Source organism: Sinocyclocheilus grahami, unplaced genomic scaffold, assembly GCF_001515645.1.
Source record: "Sinocyclocheilus grahami isolate Dianchi unplaced genomic scaffold, SAMN03320097.WGS_v1.1 scaffold208.1, whole genome shotgun sequence".
Lineage (NCBI taxonomy): Eukaryota > Metazoa > Chordata > Actinopteri > Cypriniformes > Cyprinidae > Sinocyclocheilus > Sinocyclocheilus grahami.
The window spans coordinates 24,990-49,099 of NW_015505387.1; the positions used below are offsets into that span (position 1 = coordinate 24,990).

General features: G+C 36.6%; 1 protein-coding gene and 1 long non-coding RNA gene across 2 annotated transcripts in view; both read right to left on the reverse strand.

Moving 5' to 3' along the window:
• Positions 1-4,613: 4,613 nt before the first annotated feature.
• LOC107595735 (uncharacterized) lies at positions 4,614-6,734 on the reverse strand. Its single transcript, XR_001610292.1, has 2 exons — positions 6,426-6,734; positions 4,614-5,588 (listed from the first exon to the last, which is right to left on the reverse strand). It is a non-coding gene; the product is annotated as an uncharacterized lncRNA (long non-coding RNA).
• A 4,379-nt stretch (positions 6,735-11,113) lies between these two features.
• LOC107595778 (transcription factor COE3-like) overlaps positions 11,114-24,110 on the reverse strand; it is an 87,917-nt gene continuing 74,920 nt past the window's right edge. The window contains exons 11-13 of the mRNA XM_016286302.1: positions 20,248-20,336; positions 12,139-12,204; positions 11,114-11,305 (exon numbers count right to left, since the gene is read on the reverse strand). Coding sequence (XP_016141788.1) covers positions 11,114-11,305; positions 12,139-12,204; positions 20,248-20,336 — 347 coding nt within the window. The remainder of the gene's footprint in view (positions 11,306-12,138; positions 12,205-20,247; positions 20,337-24,110) is intronic.

Here is a 24,110-nt window from a genome sequence, read left to right on the forward strand (position 1 = left end):
TAAAGACGCTTGACAAAATATTTCAAGCCAAATGTAATCTTTATTTTTCTGTTTCTGTACAAAAAGCACGGGATCACAGGAAAAAAAAAGAAATAAAAACGAAGGAAAAACATGCATTTATTTACAGCATGGTCAAAGAGAAAAAAGGAAAGTAGAATACATCTCCCTTTCTGAATTCTAAAGACATTAATTAAACATTGTGCTTTGATATATTTTGATATAATATTTCATATTTCACAAAGATGCATCACCTTTCTCCATTTCACCTCGAAGTCAACATTTCCAAAGAAAACAGGTTTTGAAAAAGAAAACAGAAGCCAGCTCTCTACATCTATGACAAAAAACCTTTCACAAGCTATTAGGAAACTGAATGCATGGGTGAAATGGATGGACACGTGTGTGTGTGTGTGTGTGTGTGTGTGTGTGTGTGTGTGTGTGTTTTTGGAGATAGCAGGCAGATTTCCTGTTCATGAGCAAAAGCTTTGATACAAGCTCTGCTGCCCAATGCCATCAAAGGCTCTGTGAAGACCCACAAGATAAAGATACAGGACTTCAATAACTCACTGACTCTTTACTATATGAACAAAAGCACACTCTGGTGAGCATGCTCACATCATGTCCATTTCTTAATTACACAAGCATTATGATGTATGCATTGAAACCCTCACTACGGAACGTTCATATGTGAAGAAATTGTTTTTGTACTATTTAGTTATAAGCATAAACCTCTAAAAAAAATTTTGATTTATGCTTAAATCAGTGTGCCAAATAGTAATAAGAAAAACAAGTTAATTCAAGTTCTATTGTCCTAATTAATGCTGTTCAGTTGCTTTGACACAATCTGTATTGTTAAAAGCGCTATATAAATAAAGGTGACTTGACTTGACTTGACCTGACTATTGAGTTCTATTAAGTGGGCTTTACCAAAAAATGTCATTTTAAAATGTGCGTGTGTGTGTGTGTGTGTGTTTTTCTTAATGTCTACATGAAATCAAAATTTACTATATTTTTGTGGTAAACAATTCATCCGTGCAAGTCAATCCACACACACACACACACACACACACAAAATAAAAAATAAAAATAAATAGTTTGCCTTTGTAATCTTTAATCCAAATCTGAAAATGCACCTCCCCTCTGAAATGACAGACCTTCTCTGGTGACATCAGTTTGACAGCTTGGGCTTGAGCATAACATCCTTAAACACGTCACTTCACTCAGTGTTTCTAAGGAGATGTGTAAAGCTGTTGATACTGCTTTGTTTAATTTTCTGTGGAGGAACAAAACACATTACATTAGGAAATCTACAATAATGAATACATATGAATCAGGAGGATTGAACTTTCTTGATTTCTGTACTCTAAATAACACCTTTAAAACTAATAGTTTAGACATTTCACTCTAAATCCAAATTCTTTATGGAATTTTAGACCTAATATATATGTATATACATATCCTACACATAGACACATGTACAGTATACACACACAAACTTTTATTTAAAATTCTAACTTTTGGGGGGGAAAATTTTTTTTTTAAGGATGTAAATCTAAAACACACTCTTTCTCTCTCTCTCTAATTATTAGTCAAAAATTTGTAAGAAAATGATTTTCCCCCTTTTTGCTATGTTCTCTCTTCAAACATTTCCATTGAAATTCTGTTCTGAGATATAGATGATAGCTAGTAAGAGTGACTTCATGCGTAGACAGACGTGCTGTAAACTAGCCAGTGTCGACTGTGCAATTTGTGAGACTGTCAAATGCTAGAGGTAATCAAAAGGCCACCAGCTTCACGTCTCAGATATTTCCCCTTCCTTAAATGTTTCTTTTGACATGAGCACAAATCACATTCGGAATATCTCCCTCATTCTGTCTTATCCAAGCAGAAAGCTCAGGAAAATGACTGCGCTGGAGTGATTTCAGGAATGATTGATTCTGATCTGCATGGGTCACTGTGTCTTTATGCAGGTTCAGCGCATTGGGTTTGAGGGCCAAAACTCTAAAAAATTCAATGTGGTCTTTGGATAAGGTTTCAAAAATATATCCCATCAACTGAGCAGTGCTGGCAGGCGGAGCAGACCAAAAGGTCGAAACCTTGGAAGGATGAGCCTCGCTGTGAAGTTTGGAGCAGAGCTGGAGATTTCTGGCCTGAGATGGTTCACCCCATGCTGAGAAGCACAGCGTAAAAAGTGACTTTTATAACTCGATGGACTGTTGATGTTTTAAAACATTGTGAAAGTGAAAAAGAGGCTGTGCTTTACATAATAAAGACGCTTGACAAAATATTTCAAGCCAAATGTAATCTTTATTTTTCTGTTTCTGTACAAAAAGCACGGGATCACAGGAAAAAAAAAACTGAAAAAGAAATGAAGGAAAAACATGCATTTATTTACAGCATGGTCAAAGAGAAAAAAGGAAAGTAGAATACATCTCCCTTTCTGAATTCTAAAGACATTAATTAAACATTGTGCTTTGATATATTTTGATATAATATTTCATATTTCACAAAGATGCATCACCTTTCTCCATTTCACCTCGAAGTCAACATTTCCAAAGAAAACAGGTTTTGAAAAAGAAAACAGAAGCCAGCTCTCTACATCTATGACAAAAAACCTTTCACAAGCTATTAGGAAACTGAATGCATGGGTGAAATGGATGGACACGTGTGTGTGTGTGTGTGTGTGTGTGTGTGTGTGTGTGTGTGTTTCCAGCCAGAGATGTTTTCATGTGAACTTTGAGATTGAATTCAGCTGTTTTAATATAATAGGGCACTGTCATATTGTATTTTCTTTACCCCATTTATGTCTAAACCCCAAAAGGATGAATGTGAAGTAATTAGGTCACCTGTGAAATTAAAAGAGGTCTTCAGAAACCACCATTTCTTTCACATTACATTGTAGCAAACACACACCTTCACTCACTTCAGGAAAATAGAGAAAACTCATGACTGGAATATTAAAATTACACTGATTCCAAGTTGTCAGTCTGCGATATTTAATTGTAAATAGAAACAAAACCAAACATGACAAAAAAAAACACATTCATGAAGATGACAACCTGCAATGCGATGATTACTGAAGTCACATTTCCTCAATGATTTTCCAAATTTTCCCTACTAAGACCTAAAACATTGCCTTTTCGAAAGTATTTAAATGCATCATATCACAGACGATTTTTTTGATTTGTGATTTAACATACACTGTCCTGGAGACACATTCATGAAGATGACAACCTGCAATGCGATGATTACTGGTCACATTTCCTCAATGATTTTCCAAATTTTCCCTACTAAGACCTAAAACATTGCCTTTTCGAAAGTATTTAAATGCATCATATCACAGACGATTTTTTTGATTTGTGATTTAACATACACTGTCCTGGAGCGCATCCTGTTTTAAGGCATCATTATATCTCCTTCCATTGATGAATTTCACAGCTAATCCACTGAAATGTGGATTGCGAGTTGCATTTAAATACAAATTGCATAACTTGTGCATGTGTGTGCAACAGCTAACAATATCACCAGCAACACTGACATCAATTAATTTTTCCACGTCAAAATGTGCTCCATTTCAGGTTTGGACTTCTCTGATGTGATCCATTTCTGGACATGTGATACATTAAACATGGCATATTTATCAGCACATTAGATAGAAATTTTGACTTTTCACCAGTCGACGCTATGTGGCGAAACAACCCATATCTAATATAAAATAAACCTCAACAAGGGCAGATAAGTATTATGGAAACATTTTAGAAACATTAACAAAATCACATGATGAACGATTAGCCATTTCAGTTATCATGACCAAAGCAAAGAGTAATCAATCCAAAAAATCATCTGAAAACATACTGGTGCATATTTGTATAAGTTTTACATTTTTTGTTCTTTTTTATTATTATTATTATTTTCATCTGCTTGCTAAGATACATAGCTCTTGTAAGTGCCCCAACAAAAATAGTGCATTAGGAAATAACTATGATCATACACGTTTCACGAGAACACACGAGACAAGAGAAGGAACAACAACACAAATACATTTTGCAAAAAGAAAACATTAAATATACGATTGAAAAAAATGTTTTGTCAGTTTCTTTTCTTTTTTTTTTTTTTTTTTTGGGTCATTTTAATACTATTTTACACTAATTTGCCCCAACATCACCACCTGCATGTAAATCAAAATCATTTTTATTTATTATTTATTGAAATGTAATGTTATTATTATTAATTTATTTTTTACTTCATTGTAAAAGCAACCAGTCTTATAAGTAGAAATTTATGGATCAACTTTGACCTCAAAAATTATGTTGAGAACAGCTGTGCTGCTAAGTTTTTTTTTTCTTTGTGAAAAATGTGAGGAAATAACTATGATCATACACGTTTCACGAGAACACACGAGACAAGAGGAGGAACAACAACACAAATACATTTTGCAAAAAGAAAACATTAAATATACGATTGAAAAAAATGTTTTGTCAGTTTCTTTTCTTTTTTTTTTTTCTTTTTTTTTTACAAAAGTGGTGGAACTTTGCACCCTGCTTTGAAAAAACAGGTGTCCTGGTCATGTCCGGACTTTTTTTTTTTTTTTTTTTTTTTTTTTTTTAAAAAAAAAAAAAAAAAAAAAAAAAAAGTGTAATCCCTTTTATTTTTCACTCTTTTTACAATATCTAAAAGGTATTAAGACATCAAATGTGTTGACATAGATATTTGATACTATTATTCAGGCCTAACTCACCAAAGAAATCCTGAAACAAACTTTATAAATACATACAAAAAAGCACAATAAGAAATTCAACAATAAGTCTGGTACCTAAATGTGATTAAAACTGCAGAAAGCATTCCTGGCTTAAATCTACCTATCCACACACCTGGAACTATACTGGAACTACAGAAACGGTATGAGTAAAAATGACTGACATCCATCATCCTGATGATGACTAAATTACAGTCTGGGATCATTTTGTGTTTGTTTGTCCATCACTCTGTTCTCATTTGATGGTTTAAAACAAAAGCGAAAGGAAATCAAATCAGCTTGATGTTAAAAACCGAAGACACTGCATTTCGTAATTAGGAGTGAATCATTTCTGAATGACCTTTTGAGCCGTCACAGACCCATCTGGATGAGTGGCATCTCTCTTCTCACAGTGGAAACAGGACAGACATACAGTATGAAACGAACGGTCTACAGACAACATCAGCCATGCAAAGAAGCCCCTACGGCCGTGGATGTATCAAAACCTCGGCTTCTTGTTCACATTGCGATAATATCCAGCTTTTATGCTTCCTGTTCGAAATGCCACCCGGTATGGCGAGTATCCAAGGATGAAGTCATAGAGGGCAAAACAAACACATCTATTGACATTTCAGGACATGGGACATTTTCAGGCCAGGTATACTTTTCCTTTTTTTTCTTTTAGCAATCCAGGTATTGATGTTCTTTTCGGGCAGCTCCTCATAGGACTGGTGAAGTTCGATAAGAGAGTGTCAGACAAATTTGGTGAGCCAGTGAGTTTGTTGTGGGCTCAATGAAGCCTTAGAAGAAGGTTAGGTTCCTCTTCACATGGGAGGGACAATCAGACCGGCCATAGCTGGAAGAGAAAAACAACTAGAGGTCAGTCGACAATAAAAGAGACGGTTCAAACAACACATGATCTATCTGAACCATAAAATGACTGGTTTATGGTTATTATAGGTCAATATTGCAGCTCATTCCACAGTTGGTCTGGACTGAGGAATATTTTTAGCGAATGGCTGTAGTTAAGCAAACACTTCTACACTTTAGTGCTTTAAAGTTAAGAGTTTCCTTCTAGAACTAGATCTGCAGTCAATACTGCAGCATCTTGAGACAGATTTTGGTTTCAAAACATGCAAATAACATGGAAAATGATCATCTTTTATGAATATGTTTTCTTTTACAAAAATGGGTCATTTTAATACTATTTTACACTAATTTGCCCCAACATCACCACCTGCATGTAAATCAAAATCATTTTTATTTATTATTTATTGAAATGTAATGTTATTATTATTAATTTATTTTTTACTTCATTGTAAAAGCAACCAGTCTTATAAGTAGAAATTTATGGATCAACTTTGACCTCAAAAATTATGTTGAGAACAGCTGTGCTGCTAAGTTTTTTTTTTCTTTGTGAAAAATGTGATACATGCAACCTGAGGTAATTTTGATATTATTTTAATCTAATTTGCCCCAACAGACATCACCACCAGTGTGAAAAACAGCATTTTCACTATTTATTTACTTATTTACTATTTTTGTTTTTCAGCAAAAACAACCAATCTTATAAGTAGAAAGTTATGGATCAACTTTGTCCTCAAAAATGTAGTGCCCTTTTTTTGTGACTCGTTCTAAAATAGGGTCTTGTTTCCTGATCGGCTCAGAGGCAGGAGAGGGGTGGGGTGCTCACCCTGTATACTGCTCCCATTGGTGCTGGTGCAGGTGGGGGGCGGGGAGGTCTGTGGCCGGACGACAGGCGCGAAGGCGCTCTTCTGTTTGACTGCAGAGATCATATGGACAGGAGAGAATGAGAAAGGGCCCGCAGACAGAGAGATGGAGGTAGGGATGCATGAAGAAGAGGAGGAAGAGGAGGCATGAGGCTCCAATAGAGGACTGGAGGGGGTGACTGAAACAGACACACACACACAGAGAAACACACACACCCGCACACACACAAAGATGAGAGTTATGAGGTGGGTCATGCCGATTGTTAGAGGGTTAATAGAAGTGGAAGGGCTATGGCAGAGTGAGGCATTATGGGAATGAAACCGTGTGCTACCTGAATGGCAAAGTTGATCCATAACTTAGAACACTTGAGGAGGATTTATGTCAATTTAGTCCACATTTGACTGCCAAATCACACTTTTGCTGAAGCATCAACATGAAAACCGCTCTTGTATTGACACACGAATACGTAAAGCATGCCTGGAGATGATATTATCAGGACATCTAATATACGGTCATCTGCATGCTTTGAGAGAAAGACAGGTAATAAAAACCACTGTACACTAGCCAACAATCTTGGCACTGAATCTTGAGCAGAAAGCTTGAGCTCTCTCACCAAATTGGAGCAAAACCCACAATGAATTTTCTTCAATGAAATTCCAATTGAAAACTCTTGCCAACTTGTTTCCCATTTTTATAATGAATGGAAAGCAAACCTGCCATGAAACAGCTTTGCACAAAGCTCGGCCTGCCAAACAAGTGCCAATCACACAAAATACAGCTGCTATGTATCGAATATATGAACAGTCCTGAGTATATAAACCTCATTTGTAATTGTCAGACCTCTAGCATTGTGATCCCCCCCCCAAAAAAAGTAGCAGCAGACCACAGGAAAGTGCAGACAGAAAGCTCACTATCCTGACCGCAGTGAGAAAGAATGTGACGGAGTGAGATGCAAGGAGGAGTCATTAAAATGTTAGACATGAAAGGAGATGAAAAAATATGAGTGTTTGTGGAGTTAGTTCGGATGGAGACGTTCACAGTGCATGGAACAGCAGACAGACAATACCTTTCCCTCAAAGAACACAAATAGACAAACAAACAACCTTAGCATTTCAGATTAGCATTAAGATGCTGACTGAGTTGCGACCAAATATGCTTGTTGTGATACCCAAAATCACAAATAGTCGAATTTAGCTGGTTAAATCCAACAAATCAGAATCCAAAACATGCAGTGAAGAGTTAACAACCCTGCTGAAATGACTAGCATGTAGTATCTAATATTTCCAGGCTGGTTTGTAGCTGATCAATCAGTCTACACTCTAAAGGTTCTTTATTTGCCTCTATGATTCCATGAAGAGCCTTTACCCTTTCCATTCCACAAAAGGTTCTTTATAATGGAAAAAGTTTACTAGTATGTAAAAAATAAAGAACCATCATAAAGAATAATTCTTCTTAAAAGAACCATGTTTTTCTTAGTGTGAAGAACATTTTAATCTAAAGAACCCTTTTGCACTATAAGAAACCTTTTTGTGCAATGGAAAGTTTCCATGGATGTTAAAGGTTCTTTATGGAACCATCAATGCCAATAAAGTATTTCTAAGAGTAGACCAATTCTGGTTCCCCAAAGAACCTTTCAGTGAACATTTCTAATACATAAAAGATAATTTTTAAGAGTATACATGGCATTGCTGTGAAAACTTCCTTAGCTGGTAGAGGCTTGAGACTGGCTGAAAGTTAAAAAAAAAAAAAAAAAAAAAAACTAGTGGGTGGGATCCCTTGGTAAGTGTGAGAACATTTTAAAGATTTCCGGCTGCTGTTAAGAAAGCACTCAGTACAGCAGTCAAACAAAACTTTGTCTATGTTCCCATAAGCAGTGTGTGTGTGTGTATGTGTATTGCGGGTTTTGGACTATTTTCACATGGCAGACAATATGACAAACAGGTCCCGGACCATACTGAGAAACATGGATAACACAGAGACTTGAGAGTGGACTCTTTTGACTTAAGCCAGTAAGTAACAAAACCTAGCAACCACCAAAAACACCCCAGCAATAACCCTGCACAACATTGGCCTGCTAGTCATCACAACATACATGCAAGCATTGTGGTAAGTTTTGAACAGACATTTCTTAAGGAAACATCATATTCTTGATTTCTTTTTCCTTTTTTCCCCTGTACTATTCACAGTCAGCCAAAACTAAACAGGAAGTGAAGAGAGACAGAGAGCTTTGAAGAGAGCATTTGGCATCCATCTATGTCCACACTCTAGCCCTTAAGCCTAATTCTCATATCGAACAGTTGAGAAAGAAAGTGAGAGAGAGTATCAAGAAGAAGTAGTGTGTGTGTGTGTGTGTATTGCGGGTTTTGGACTATTTTCACATGGCAGACAATATGACAAACAGGTCCCAGACCATACTGAGAAACATGGATAACACAGAGACTTGAGAGTGGACTCTTTTGACTTAAGCCAGTAAGTAACAAAACCTAGCAACCACCAAAAACACCCCAGCAATAACCCTGCACAACATTGGCCTGCTAGTCATCACAACATACATGCAAGCATTGTGGTAAGTTTTGAACAGACGTTTCTTAAGGAAACATCATATTCTTGATTTCTTTTTCCTTTTTTCCCCTGTACTATTCACAGTCAGCCAAAACTAAACAGGAAGTGAAGAGAGACAGAGAGCTTTGAAGAGAGCATTTGGCATCCATCTATGTCCACACTCTAGCCCTTAAGCCTAATTCTCATATCGAACAGTTGAGAAAGAAAGTGAGAGAGAGTATCAAGAAGAAGAGAAAATATTGATTTAAGAAAAAAAAGAAATATATAAAAATAAAAATGCACTGCAAAAATTCATTTAAGCATTAATCTAAATTTCTGAAGTCATATTATTTTAATACCAGATATTGATCCAAACTGTATTTTTTTAAAACATATAACTCACAAAGAAAATGCAAATTTATCTGGTTTTAAATATGTCTAACTAGAAAACAAGAAACAAAGCAGATTATGACAAAAAAATTACTAACTGACAAATCAACATCCTTTTAACATGTCAGAGTCACATGAGCAGCAACATGACTGCCATTATAAGCTGCAAATATCATTCGTTAGCAGAGTCGATGCTGGTTAATCTGAGACCTTCCCTAAATAAGCTGTGCTCCTATGTGGTTTAATAAGCTGCAGGAAAGAGTTGGTGTTTTCTGTAAATCAGTTTGTAACTTAATTAGAACTTGAAACAATAATTAGTTTGATGGATGAACGAGTGGAGCAGAAGGCTGACCGAATTAAATCCTGCTGAAGTTTCTCTGCATACAAGCATGAAGTATGAAATGCAATATTTTTATAATGGCTAACGGCCCTTTCCCATGACCTCATGGATTCCTGTAGGTGTTCCTTTCCTGCGTGAATGAGGAAAACAGACGAGAGGAAAACGGGATGAGTGCTAGCAGGAGAGAAAGCAGAGGGCGCCAAGGGAGAGAGAGCTCCTCTGTCTTCCTGTGTGTCTCTCTCTCTGATATAAGGAGAGTGATCTGTTCATCTCACATCCATTCCTACTTCCTGTCTGTGAGTGTCAGAGCTGGTGGGTGAAGAGAAACATGGCCCGACGCTGCGATATTGAAAACACACTTGTGCTTGGAAATGCTCACACACAGGGTATGAAACACACATATTCAAGTCCAAAGGAAATGGCAATTCTGTTTAGTGATGCTAACGGTGTGGAAATGACATAATTAATACATTTCAAGCAACTTTTTACAGATTTTAGCTGCATTTTAGGCAATATTAAGAATACAATGTGTACATTTTATCCTTCTATGTGGAATCAATCAGCTTTAGCAGTCAGCTCATGTTACAATATTATTACAATTTAAAATAACATTTTCTATTGGAATATATTTTAAAATGTAATTTAGTACTGTGATGGCAAAGTTATGTGCTGTGCTTATAAACTGTGTTTGAATTTGCAAATTGAGTGTTTCATTCTTGTAGCGCTGTCATCCTGAGTCTCTCAGCTCGTTCACAGCCTGTGCCGCTCACACTTCTCGCAGGAGTGACAGGGAGTGTGTACACACATAGACTCACTCTGATGAACGTGTCGTTTCTATGGGCAGGTGAGTGTGAGTGGCAGTTTTGAGTGCTGTGGGTGACAGGCTTGCCAAAACACAGCCATGCAGTCACCATGTACATTGCTGCTAGTCCAGGGCTGCAGGTGGGTGTGAAGCTCACCAAAATACACATTAACAGACCCAGACAAGGACTGACAGACCGTGTGACTGAATTTAAGTGTTGAGGTTGTCGAGCAGCTTCGACTTTCGTGAAGTCATGTCTCAATCAAACCCAGTCAAACACTTTCTAGGGCTGTCAATGCAACACATTAGTGTGATTAGTTCGAAAGAAAATAGTGTGATAAAAATATTAACACAATTAATCGTGCCCCTTGATCTGTATGTAAATGAAGTTCCGCCTTTAATCGAGTTTTGATTGTAAAATAGTTTGCTGTGAACTTTAAGCCAGTGATAAGCTTCATGTTCAATGATATAAAACAAACAATATACTGACTTCTAAATATTGATATATGCGATTCATTATTTTTTTTTAATTGCTCGACAGCCATACATGCAAGTGTTTGAATGTGTGATTTGGGACTCACAGCACACACTGACCTTGGTCTCCCTGTGAGGCCTCAGAGATGTTGACGGCGAGCTGGCTGCTGAAAGAGTTAACTCCCATCATGCCCGAGTGAGCGCTGGAGCCTGTCAGTGAGGGCAACTGGTTATGGCTCCGCGGCACGCTGTACAGCACCTCCGTCAGGTCTGCAGCACGCTTTAAAATGATCTCCTGACCAATCCAGAGAGAGAGAGAGAGAGAGAGGTGTTGAAACGATACGCAGTGGTTCTCAATGGGTTCTGATTCAAGATATTACATTACATGAAAGAAAGCAATAATATCTTTAAATAAATTTAATTAATAATATAATTAATTATTATGTATTAATCCAAGAATATTTTAGCATTATATATAGTTTAAGAATTATATTTGATGACTATTATAATCTTATTTAAATTGTAATAATTATCAAATAAAACTATTTTATTTACCTTATATAAATATGAAGTTATTTAAAAATATAAGTTGTTAAAAATGTAATGTTCTTATTATGTTACATTATTCTAATTTTATTTACATTATAGTAGTTACAAAATATTTAAATATTATTGTTTGTGCATTAGTAATAAATAGTATTACTGATGTTAAGTATTGATTGATTGTGTGTGTGTGTGTGTGTGTGGGTGTGTGTGCGTGTGTGCGTGTGTGTGCGTGTGTGTGTGTGTGTGTGTGTGTGTGTGTGTTCTGGTATATATGGTTTATGAGGACACAATGAAGATACTTACTGTGTCCAGTAAACCAAAATGGTTAAAAAAAAAACATACAAAATGGTGTTCTTTGAAATTCCAAAACTGCCAGTAGTTTCTTGTGAGGGGTAGGTTTAGGTGTAGGGTGATAGGTATATATATATTAAGCATATGCAAGAATGTGTGTGTGTGTGTGTATACTGTATACTGAATATATATATATATATATATATATGTATATATATAATGAAAGAAACTTGAACATTTTCAGCTGGCTAGATATAAAATCATCAACTTAATTTGTAGTGATTTTCATACCTGATTGTTATGAGGCATTCCATACAGTGCCTCCACCAGATCTGCGGCTCTTTTCAGAAGAACCTCCTAATAACACACACACACAAACACAGTTTAGTCCAACACTCCACCTCTGGTACCATAAATCCACATGGCTTGCATCTCAAACAGCACAGCACATTCGTGAAAAGTAAGTGGCGCACCATAAAACAGCATCATTATATTAAATTATTAAATCAAATTCATTATGTTTTAAATTTAACCAAAGTTGTTTACTATATATAAGCAAGCCATGTTCAAAAACGAGAAACCAAACGTGATGAGGTGGATAGAAAAAGAAGCTGTCGGAATCTCATTTACACCAACCTGTCACACACACACAAAGCCACACAGAACACACACTCAACCTGTGCCAAATCACAGAAGCAGTGATCCAGGGCTGCGATCCTTTCAGACTGTACACATATGCTCCACTGTCATTCTTCACACGGCGTGTGTGACTGTGTGTGTTTGTGAGTGTTATCCTGTAGTGTTCCTGTGTAAGTCACACATCTCCACTGGCCCACAGACTCTCACTCTGGTCTTACTAAGAGTACCGAAACTAAGACAGGACATAAGCATCTTTCAATGGCTTCTTGTGCATACTTGTTTTCCATCTGCTACATCTGTACTGAATTAAAGTCAAATTTTTTGACATTTTATCTCCTGTCTTCACACCCGCGGCACCTCCTTTCCACTTCACATGGAAGCATCAAATCACCACTCTTGCCCAACACTTTGTTTCCATCTATTTAACTTTTTACAATAATTTCTTTCATTTCTACTCAATGTTTTTATGAGCGCATCAGTACACATTATTGCAAGAAATAATGAATGTACTCATTAAATAAAGAAATAATGAATATATACATGTCTTGTCCCACTGATCCTTAAAAGAATTATTCTAATATGCTGATTTGGTGCTCAGAAAAAGAAATATTATCACAGTTGTGCTACTTAATATATGTGTGAAAACTGTAATACTTTTTTTCAGTAATTTTTTTATGCATAGACATTTTAAAATAACAGCATTTATTTTCATTTACAATAACTACATTTATATTGTTGCAAAAGATGTCTGTCACTTTTGATCAATTTAATCATAAAAAACTTGCTGACTCGAATTAAATCAAAATATAAATAAACAGAAAATTGAAATTAAAAGTGACCACAGCTGTGAATAATGAGTTAATTTTCAAAAAAAAATTTAATATAGCACATATGGACCATGATGCTTTATAGTGTGTTTTTCTGCTTTTGAAGCTTGAGAGACTCTGGTCACGATCTACTTTCATTGTAAAGAAGAGAGCCGCTCAAACATTCTGCTAAACATCTCTTTTTGTGTCCCACAGAATAAAGAAAGAAAGTAATAAATGTTTAAAATGACAAGCCTAGTACACACTGTAGATAAATGTAGATTTGAATGATCCAGTATGATCAGGCTGAAGAGGAGGATTGCTCTCTCTCTCTCTCTCTCTCTTTCACACACACACACGAAAGGGTTGGAAGAAAACAAAGGAAAAAAGACTCGAGGGACGGAGAGAAGACAGAAGAAGACAAAGTGAGGGAAATGTGCACAAATAAAGTGGAAACGAGTGAGTGAGTGAGTGAGTGAGTGAGTGAGTATGTTAGGAGGAGAGAGAGAAAGAAAGAGAGAGGGAGAGAGATGAAGAGGGGAAGTTCTAGTTGTTTTTCTCCCTCAAGTGTTGCCAGGTAAGAGGCAGCTGGGGTTGCTGGCAAACCTATCATTACTGTACTGTGAGAACAACAGCCTGTGTCTGTACATACACAATAGAAATATTACGCTAATTCTACATTATGCATGTTGAAATAAAAACTTAAATTCCCGTAAATAATACTTAAGATTGTTTGTTATATTTACAACCCTCAAGTACGGTCTCGATGCCAAAAAAAAACAAAAAAAACCTGGTAATATTTATTGACAAATATCAGTATATTCCAAAGGTATAAAATCAAGTAAAATACACGTAGCTTTACAATGCTGGTGTTCCCAGCATGCACCAGGGCATGAATAATTAATGAGGTTGTGTATTTTGTGTTTATACTGTTTGGCAGTTTTATTTACAGTAGTGTTAATGATGAAATTAGATTTTTTTTTTAAGTTTAGTAACTTGTTATTATATATAAATAGCATACAAAACATTTTAAACTAAATAAGTCTCTCTCTCTCTCTCTTTCACACACACACACACACAATGTTCAGAGACAGAAAGAGAGGTGTGGAGGTGATACAGAGGAAGCCAGAGCTGGTATTATGGCAACCTCTACTGGAGCTCCCTGGGGTATTACACTGAAACCTACCCCCCCACCTCCCCCACCCCTCCACCCATCCACACACACACACACACTTCACATGACTGTATGAGGAGAGAACGGAAAACAAAGAGCGAGACAGATGAAAGTATAGAGTAAACACAGACAAAGAGAACTACAGATGCAGTTCATGAAATCAGGATAAAATGGCAGAAAAAAAAAACAGGTTGGCAGAGAGCAGGACAAAAAAAGGAAACGGCAGAGTAATTGTAAATCTCATGACGAGAGGTGAAAGTGAGAGATGCAGACAGAAAACAGCGCTGAAAGATGAGCAAAGGGGTAAAGGGTTGGAAGAAAACAAAGGAAAAAAGACTCGAGGGATGGAGAGAAGACAGAAGAAGACAAAGTGAGGGAAATGTGCACAAATAAAGTGGAAACGAGTGAGTGAGTGAGTGAGTGAGTATGTTAGGAGGAGAGAGAGAAAGAAAGAGAGAGGGAGAGAGATGAAGAGGGGAAGTTCTAGTTGTTTTTCTCCCTCAAGTGTTGCCAGGTAAGAGGCAGCTGGGGTTGCTGGCAAACCTATCATTACTGTACTGTGAGAACAACAGCCTGTGTCTGTACACACACAATAGAAATATTACGCTAATTCTACATTATGCATGTTGAAATAAAAACTTAAATTCCCGTAAATAATACTTAAGATTGTTTGTTATATTTACAACCCTCAAGTACGGTCTCGATGCCAAAAAAAAACAAAAAAAACCTGGTAATATTTATTGACAAATATCAGTATATTCCAAAGGTATAAAATCAAGTAAAATACACGTAGCTTTACAATGCTGGTGTTCCCAGCATGCACCAGGGCATGAATAATTAATGAGGTTGTGTATTTTGTGTTTATACTGTTTGGCAGTTTTATTTACAGTAGTGTTAATGATGAAATTAGATTTTTTTTTTAAGTTTAGTAACTTGTTATTATATATAAATAGCATACAAAACATTTTAAACTAAATAAGACATGCAAATAATAAAAAGTTTAAGAAAATAAATAAAATCTTAATCTCACTTTTCAGTGTATTGTTGTTAATTTTAGCTAAAGGGTTGGAAGAAAACAAAGGAAAAAAGACTCGAGGGATGGAGAGAAGACAGAAGAAGACAAAGTGAGGGAAATGTGCACAAATAAAGTGGAAACGAGTGAGTGAGTGAGTGAGTGAGTATGTTAGGAGGAGAGAGAGAAAGAAAGAGAGAGGGAGAGAGATGAAGAGGGGAAGTTCTAGTTGTTTTTCTCCCTCAAGTGTTGCCAGGTAAGAGGCAGCTGGGGTTGCTGGCAAACCTATCATTACTGTACTGTGAGAACAACAGCCTGTGTCTGTACACACACAATAGAAATATTACGCTAATTCTACATTATGCATGTTGAAATAAAAACTTAAATTCCCGTAAATAATACTTAAGATTGTTTGTTATATTTACAACCCTCAAGTACGGTCTCGATGCCAAAAAAAAACAAAAAAAACCTGGTAATATTTATTGACAAATATCAGTATATTCCAAAGGTATAAAATCAAGTAAAATACACGTAGCTTTACAATGCTGGTGTTCCCAGCATGCACCAGGGCATGAATAATTAATGAGGTTGTGTATTTTGTGTTTATACTGTTTGGCAGTTTTATTTACAGTAGTGTTAATGATGAAATTAGATTTTTTTTTAAAGTTTAGTAACTTGTTATTATATATAAATAGCATACAAAACATTTTAAACTAAATAAGACATGCAAATAATAAAAAGTTTAAGAAAATAAATAAAATCTTAATCTCACTTTTCAGTGTATTGTTGTTAATTTTAGCTACAGACTTCCCCCCAAAAAAGTGTGAAAAATAATATTAAACTAAATACAACATAAACTAAATAAGACATGCAAATAATAAAAAGTTTAAGAAAATAAATAAAATCTTAATCTCACTTTTCAGTGTATTGTTGTTAATTTTAGCTACAGACTTCCCCCCAAAAAAGTGTGAAAAATAATATTAAACTAAATACAACATAGTTTAAATAATAAGTAAATAAATTTAAGTAAAAATTAAGTAAATCTTATTATTATTTTGTGCATTGTTGTTAAATCTAAACTTTTCGTAACTTTAAAATAAATCTGAAAAAAGTGTGAAAAATAATATTAAACTAAATACAACATAGTTTAAATAATAAGTAAATAAATTTAAGTAAAAATTAAGTAAATCTTATTATTATTATTTTGTGCATTGTTGTTAAATCTAAACTTTTCGTAACTTTAAAATAAATCTGAACCTTTTTAGAAGTGAATAAAGAACATTAGCTCGCAAATAAGTAATAAGAAATATATTTAATTAAAAATAATTTAATATAAATTGCATCATATAAATTATAACCATATAATTAATTACATAAACTATAAACTATCATTTAAACTAACCTTAAAATAAAGCTTTAAAAATTTACTGAATAAAGATATTTATATATTTATATATTATTTAATCTCTTTATAAACCATTTAATCTTCTGAAGTTACAAAAAATCTGATTTTTCTAGGGCACTTTTAGACATTTTGTCCCCAAAACTGTATCTAGGCCAGAAACAAACACACACAAATGGACCTAAAATACACAAATATGCCTTAATACATGCAGAAATGTAAAACCCATGCTGGAACATTAGCTCTCGGGTTTCTCACATCTATGTCATGCAAACATAAGCAGGGCCTGCATCTGTGAAGTGCAGCTCTTAGTGACTGTTTTATGCCAGGCCACGAGGCCCTGAAATTGAACACTTTCTGGCTGAGTTTCTGAACACACTGTGTGGAAACTGTTACATTTACGAGGAAGAACAACAGTGGCCTTCAGATCAGGCGGAGAGGCAGAAACAGGCTCAGGAAACCACCGAATATTGTGATATTCCTTTGAATTTTAGCTTTAAGAGCTCATCTGGGACTGTGTTTGTGTGGTAGTGCACAACATACACGCACGCAAGAGAGGATTGGGGGGCATATGGAGATGGGGGCACTAAGCTTCCTCCTCCTCCTCATCCTCATTGACTTGCATTTCCCACGACAAAATATGACCTTAGAACTAACAGTCCTCCCCCAGCCAATCAACAACGAGCAGTAACGATCTTCACAGATGGCTCAAGTCAATGACAAACATGGGGCGAGAGAGAGAGAGAGAGAGAGAGAGAGAGAGAGAGAGAGAGAGAGAGAGAGAGAGAGAGAGAAAGAGAGAGAGAGTCCCTGTTACAGCTGAGACCTTGTGCTCTGTTGTTCTTGCATTATTCAATCTAATGTATTTATTCAACCTTTACATTAGTTACAGTGTAATGAGTAGGGACTCTATTTGTAAAAAAAGATTAAAAAGATATAATTAGAACAGAACACAAACAAGAGATCACCTTGAAACCCACATAAAGCAAGACTCAGCAACATCATTACTGTACATTTTCCATAATAAAGACATCTTGTGAAGTATTTACTCACTTTAATCTAGGGTTATTACAGTTAACTAAAACTAAAATTAAAACCATTAAAAAACATTTTCGTTACATAAACTTAAGTCATCTTGAAGCTTGTAAGTGATCAGATTTAACGATATTTGCCTGGTGGACAATAAAAGTTTTTAAAAAAAGCAACCACCTAACAACACCAACCCAGAACACTCTCCACTGCAAACATCCCACTCACTTTTTCTATGAGAAATGTTGTTTGATTTTTATTGTAGATTTTGTTATTTTACTGCAGCTGCTAAAATTAATATTAATAATAATGCTTATTAATATACATGATTAGTATTAGTAAAAAAGTGTTTTTCAATGTTCCATGACTTTATGTACGGGAAAAAAAATATCCATACAATAACAGCTCATATTGACCATGTCTTAAAAAAAATGTCCACACAACATAATTCATTGTTATTCTTTTCCTTGAATTTCCTAGAGAACCATCTTAAATTTAGATATATTCCACACACAATGCTATTGTTTTGCTTCAGAGGTGACGTTTTTTTAAGATCAGTATGTAAATCATATGACTTTCAGTTGGGTCAACTAAATAAAAATAAATATATTGGTAATTTCACCTTTACACAATGTTCTTTGGTCTTCCAACTCAAATAGCCTCTGTACAGTTAGTCAAACATCAAAATGTAGGACATCTTGCAAAATTATTAACCTGAAAAGTTGCATAATTCATAAACAACAGCAGCAGTATGACTACTAAAAACATTTTTGCTAATTGAAACAAAGCTGAAATAAAATTACATTTTAAAACTAACTGAAAGTTAGAAACTAACTGAAGTAAGTTTATGCTGAAGCATTAAAATCACTAACTGGAAATAAATAAAAACTAAAACGGAAACTGAAACTGAAATAAAAATATCCCTAATTAGTCATAAATAAATGACAAAAGCACATTAAAAATGTATAATGAAAACTGAAAATATAAAATAAAAGCTAATTACAATGTTTAATAAAACTTTAGTACATAGATAATATTAAAATAACACTTGGGCAAATATTGTTTTAGTATTGGCCATATTACCAAAAGATTTGTGTAAAATGTGCACTGAAGTACCATAAAGTTTGTTTCGATGCATCCCTAAAGTCAAAAACAAAAGATATCTCCCTTCCCTTTAAAAAAGGTATTTTTTATTATCCTAACTATGTGCAATTATATGCACAGATGCATTTCATTATTTGCATTTTGCATCGTTATTAGCATTAGCATCATCTGTAAAATATAAAAAAGTTATTTGTGGAACACCGGCCGGTAAAACTCTTTTCAGTTCTAATTGGAACCTTTATTTTTAAGAGACAGGCCAGAAAGGGTTTGGACTCGGAGAGATTCGCTCGGGGAGGCATGTGAGCGGCTCCCTCCCCTGAGAGGTGTTCTGGATGAGCTGGATTCATGTCTGCATGTTAATCTCTTCACTCTACCTGCCAAAAGGCAGAAAGCACGTGTTACGGCGCATTGAGATGCTGTGTTCCTCTCCTTTTCCTTTTCACAGACCTCCACAGCACAGCATCACAGCATGAAACCATCTCAACACTCCCGGCCCCCCGCTGTCTGTGTGTGTGTGTGAAGTGTATGTGGGTGAATGGGGCACGAGGAGTCGCTCAGACGCTCTACAGTTCATTCAGCACAGGTAACAAGGTGAGTCTGTTTGACTCTAGATTGGCCCGGCTCTCGGCTCTCTAACCCTTGTCTTCCGACAAGCCTGTTTCTATCTTCCTCCTATCTTTTCTTCCTCCTGTTTTCCCCTTGCTTTCTTTCCAGGGGCTCAATTATGGGAGGATGGTTCTCAAGCGCCCGGCGAGAGCAGATCAGCTGACCCGGGAGAGCAAGCCATCCGACAGGTCCCTTAACAATGATAAATCACATACACACACTGAGCCTGGTGAAATGCATAACAGCGGCAATCTAACCTCCATCTCACCCTCTCAAAGTCGGCATCACACAAACAGTTGTTTTTTCATTCACAAGCCAGTGTGAGCTGCTCTTCTACGTTATCAAACAGAAGACCCTCAGGCTTTCAGAAACAAGGTTTGCTTCACAGACATAAGAAAACACTCATCCTTTTCAGCAAGACTGGAGATGCAATGCCAAATCTGAGGATGAAATATTCAACTCCCATCTAGCGAATGCTTTACACCTATTTTCAAATTGATCTCAAGTGTTTCTTTCAAATGCAGGAGAGCTTGTGTAAATCCAAAGCATGGCCAGGGAAAACTAAATCTGTGATTTTAATAGAACGGAAAAATATGCAGCGAAAGCATTTTCTGCCGACCACACTTACCTTAGGTAACCTCTCCGGGTCTCCAGGGTGACGAGGGATGACCTTTTGTAGCCTCTGGAAGCCGTAGTCTATGGTGGGTTCGTTCAGAGCTGCGGGAGAAACCGAAAATAAGAAGTTTATTTGATTTAACTGACTGCAGTTCTCTCAGAAAGAGGCCATTATGTCATCTTGTCCATTTCCCAGAGTTCTCTGCCATGATGTCCCAGAGTTCAGCGGAGTTAAATATCAGCATGCGTCTGTTTACATTTCTCCCTGTATATTTGTTTATGTTCATCCCTGTGGCATCAATCCAGGCTTACCCCTGTGTGAATTTGTTTTATGAAGTGTTTAGTGAGGCCCTATGGCCTTCCTGTCCCTCTTTACACTTCTTTATTTCCAAACTCTAACCTTTCCTGCCTAATTCAATAATTTTCTTCTCACTCAACCCTGCTCACGTTTATTTCATTCTCTCACTGCAAACAGCACCTCCGCTTAGCCATCCTTTCCCATCTCTGTCGCAATACGATGGCAGAAAGAAACACCCGGAAAGCAGTTGGGGAGATATTTCTCCATAATCAAGCCCATTAATCATAAAAGGCTGTCAAATTTGACTTTGGGGACAATTTGTCAGCCTTCTTGCCCAGTCCGCTTTTGTCACCATTGCCTCTTGTATTCTGTAAGGATGATTGACAGTCCAAATGCTAGCGAGTAGAATACCTAGTTTGCACTAATATGCATAAGTGATGCTTTCATGAATAAGAATAAGGTGGCTGTGCACGAGCAGGGGCCTCTTTTCAAAGGGCCCGGTGCCGTTTGTCGTGCGCGGCAAATAGATGTTATTACCATTATAACAATATTTGTTTTCTTTCCTCGGGAATGGGTCTCGGCGAGCTGCTAAATCAAATTTGTTTGAGCTGGTTTCACGGCGAGGAGGAGAAAAGAGCTAGCGGAGTGACAGCGGTTGCTGAGGAGGGGGTGTGTGGGGGTTTTTCTGACTCAATGCCCCCGTGAAAGTGAGGGAACAGTCTCTCAGGATGCTCTGAGTAAGGCTCTGTGGAAACGATCACGTTCCTTCTTCAAGTCGGGAGAACTGCGGTTTAATCAAATGGCAGTGTGATTAGACTCAGCAAGCGATCTACGTGCAGGTGTTTTGTTGTGTCATTTTTTGACAGTCTGCTATGCGATAATCACCGCCATCTGGATATAAGGTGTCAGGAAAAAAGAGTGTAAGACAGAAGGAGAGATAAAGAAAGAAAGAAAGAAAGAAAGAAAGGAATGGAATGAACGAATGCATGAACAAATTAACACAAATAAGAATGAATTAAAAAATGAATGAACAAACACATGAACAAATAAACGAACATACAGATGAATGAATAAGCAAAAAACCCTCAAAAGAACTAAAGATGAGGGAGAAAAGAAGAAAGGAATGAGAGAAAAGGAATGAGACATGCCATCTGGATATAAGGTGTCAGGAAAAAAGAGTGTAAGACAGAAGGAGAGATAAAGAAAGAAAGAAAGAAAGAAAGGAATGGAATGAACGAATGCATGAACAAATTAACACAAATAAGAATGAATTAAAAAATGAATGAACAAACACATGAACAAATAAACGAACATACAGATGAATGAATAAGCAAAAAACCCTCAAAAGAACTAAAGATGAGGGAGAAAAGAAGAAAGGAATGAGAGAAAAGGAATGAGACACGGGAACATCGGAAGAAGAGCTTTCATGAGAGCAATTTCACAAAGCAATCCCATAAAACTTGCACTTTAATGAACCGTTGGACAGGAGACATGAGCGGGAGGGCTTTGTCTCTCAATCACACCCCCCAAGAAATTAAGCCCATTACTTCTCTTATTAAAATCCCCCTGAACTTTGACCCCAGCGCCCCATTGGCTGCCTGCAGGGCCTCTGTTCTCTTAGCCAATCGATACGGCTGCCTCCCGCAGAGAAGTGGGAGTAATTGGAGAGTGTGTGTGCGCGGGCCGAACCCTGACCCCGCCTGCATTACACAGCCCATATGAAGATAGATTGCCTGATTTAGTGTAAACATATGCTGCAATTCTAGCCATCAGTGCCACTTTCTCCGTCGTAATTTGTATTGATTTTTTTCTCCCTTCCTCTCAGCCATCCACCCATCTTTGCTGTGCCTGACGTGCGATTGCGAAAAGGGAAAGATAATGCAGTTCGCTGAAGAGGTGGCGAGTGTATGTGTGTGTGTGTGTGTGTGTGTGTGTGTGTGTGTGTGTGTGTGTGTTGGATGAGACGAATAGAGGGATGTATATTTATTATTAATTTAATCATCTCATTGCAGGCGCTGTGGGGCTGCACATCTCTTTTCTCTCTCTCTCTCTCTCTCTCTCTCTCTCTGTTTCTTGTTTGAAGGTTATCACACACTCCACTGAGATCTACTGATGCTAAATAGAAGGTTGCTTTGGGGTGTGAGGTAACAGTGAAAGATTAATATGATTTCCTCTTTCAGATGTCCAGTGGGACGGGACAACACAATGTGCCACCATATAGGAGACAAAAAAGCATTTCCTCATATGTTGTTTGCATAACTAGATCTATTACTGTCAAGATTTTGATCATCAGCACTGCAGGGTCGAGTCTGAATCGTGTCCCCCATCATCATCGACACACATCAGCAAAACCGTTGAGCATTTGACCTCTGACATGCAGTTAACCTGCCCTGCAAACCTGCATTTGTCCTCACATATGAGCTCGCTGGAGCGCTATCTATCTAGCAAATTAGAGGTAGTGTGTGAACCTCGAAAATCAATCCCAGCATACCTCTCTGTTCTTATTACACGCTCTGCAGAAGTCAGAGGTCAAATAGGGCTGACTGGAAAACCACTCAACATGCACCAACTCATGATAGCCAGATGTAATGAGGGCAATGCTTATTAATAAAAGAGGGAGGGAAATTAAAGAGGAGAGGAACATATATACAACCAGAATGAGAGAAAAAGCAGAGAATGTAAATGAATAATTGGCTCCACACACAACACATAGGAAGCTGAATTGGGATTTGAATTGGAGTGACAAGAAAAGGAATTGCAATTCAAACAAATTCAACACAGGTAATCCCTTGTACACAATTCACAATTCAGTCAATAGAGTTTATTACAAATATATGTTTATTCCATCCATCATTCTATCTATATCTATATATCTGCTCATTCAATCCATCCATCCAGCACCGTTTCTAGCCAATTTGACGCCCTAGGCGAAATCCCTATATATATATAATTCTTTTCAGACACCAGTTGCTTGTCACATTCAAATTGGTTGTCATAGTAACGACACTAATTTGTGGAGATTCAGCGCATTGAGTTCCACAAATCTGAATGCATTATTTGTAAATTGACTGTTAAGATAAACATTTTGCACAATTTAGTATCTGTAATATCATTGTGTTGCCACTAGATGCCTGTATAGCCATATGTAACAATCCCTGGTGGCTAAGACATTGCACATAATTTACACATAAATCACACATAAATTAATTCTATTACATTTTGATTTGGATACTATATACTATACTACTACATATTGTTTAGATATTATCAATGGCTACTTTTTTGTCTTTATCTGTTTTGTGTTAAAAAAAATTTGTTTGTTTCTTGAAACATTGATTTAAAGTGTCAATTATTGCATTATTATTGGGGTCAAACCTATAAAACCCCTTTGTTACCCCAAACTACATATAAAAGCTTTATCAGTGACGTAAAAGTAACCAATGCAGCTACTTAATCATTTGCTACTCATTAACGTCCCCTTTAAATAACGTGACGCTCTGCCCTCTATGACGCTGCTCCCATTAAGCGCTGTTGGAAGTGAATGAATTGATTCAGCATTTCGACACCTCCGTAAGGAT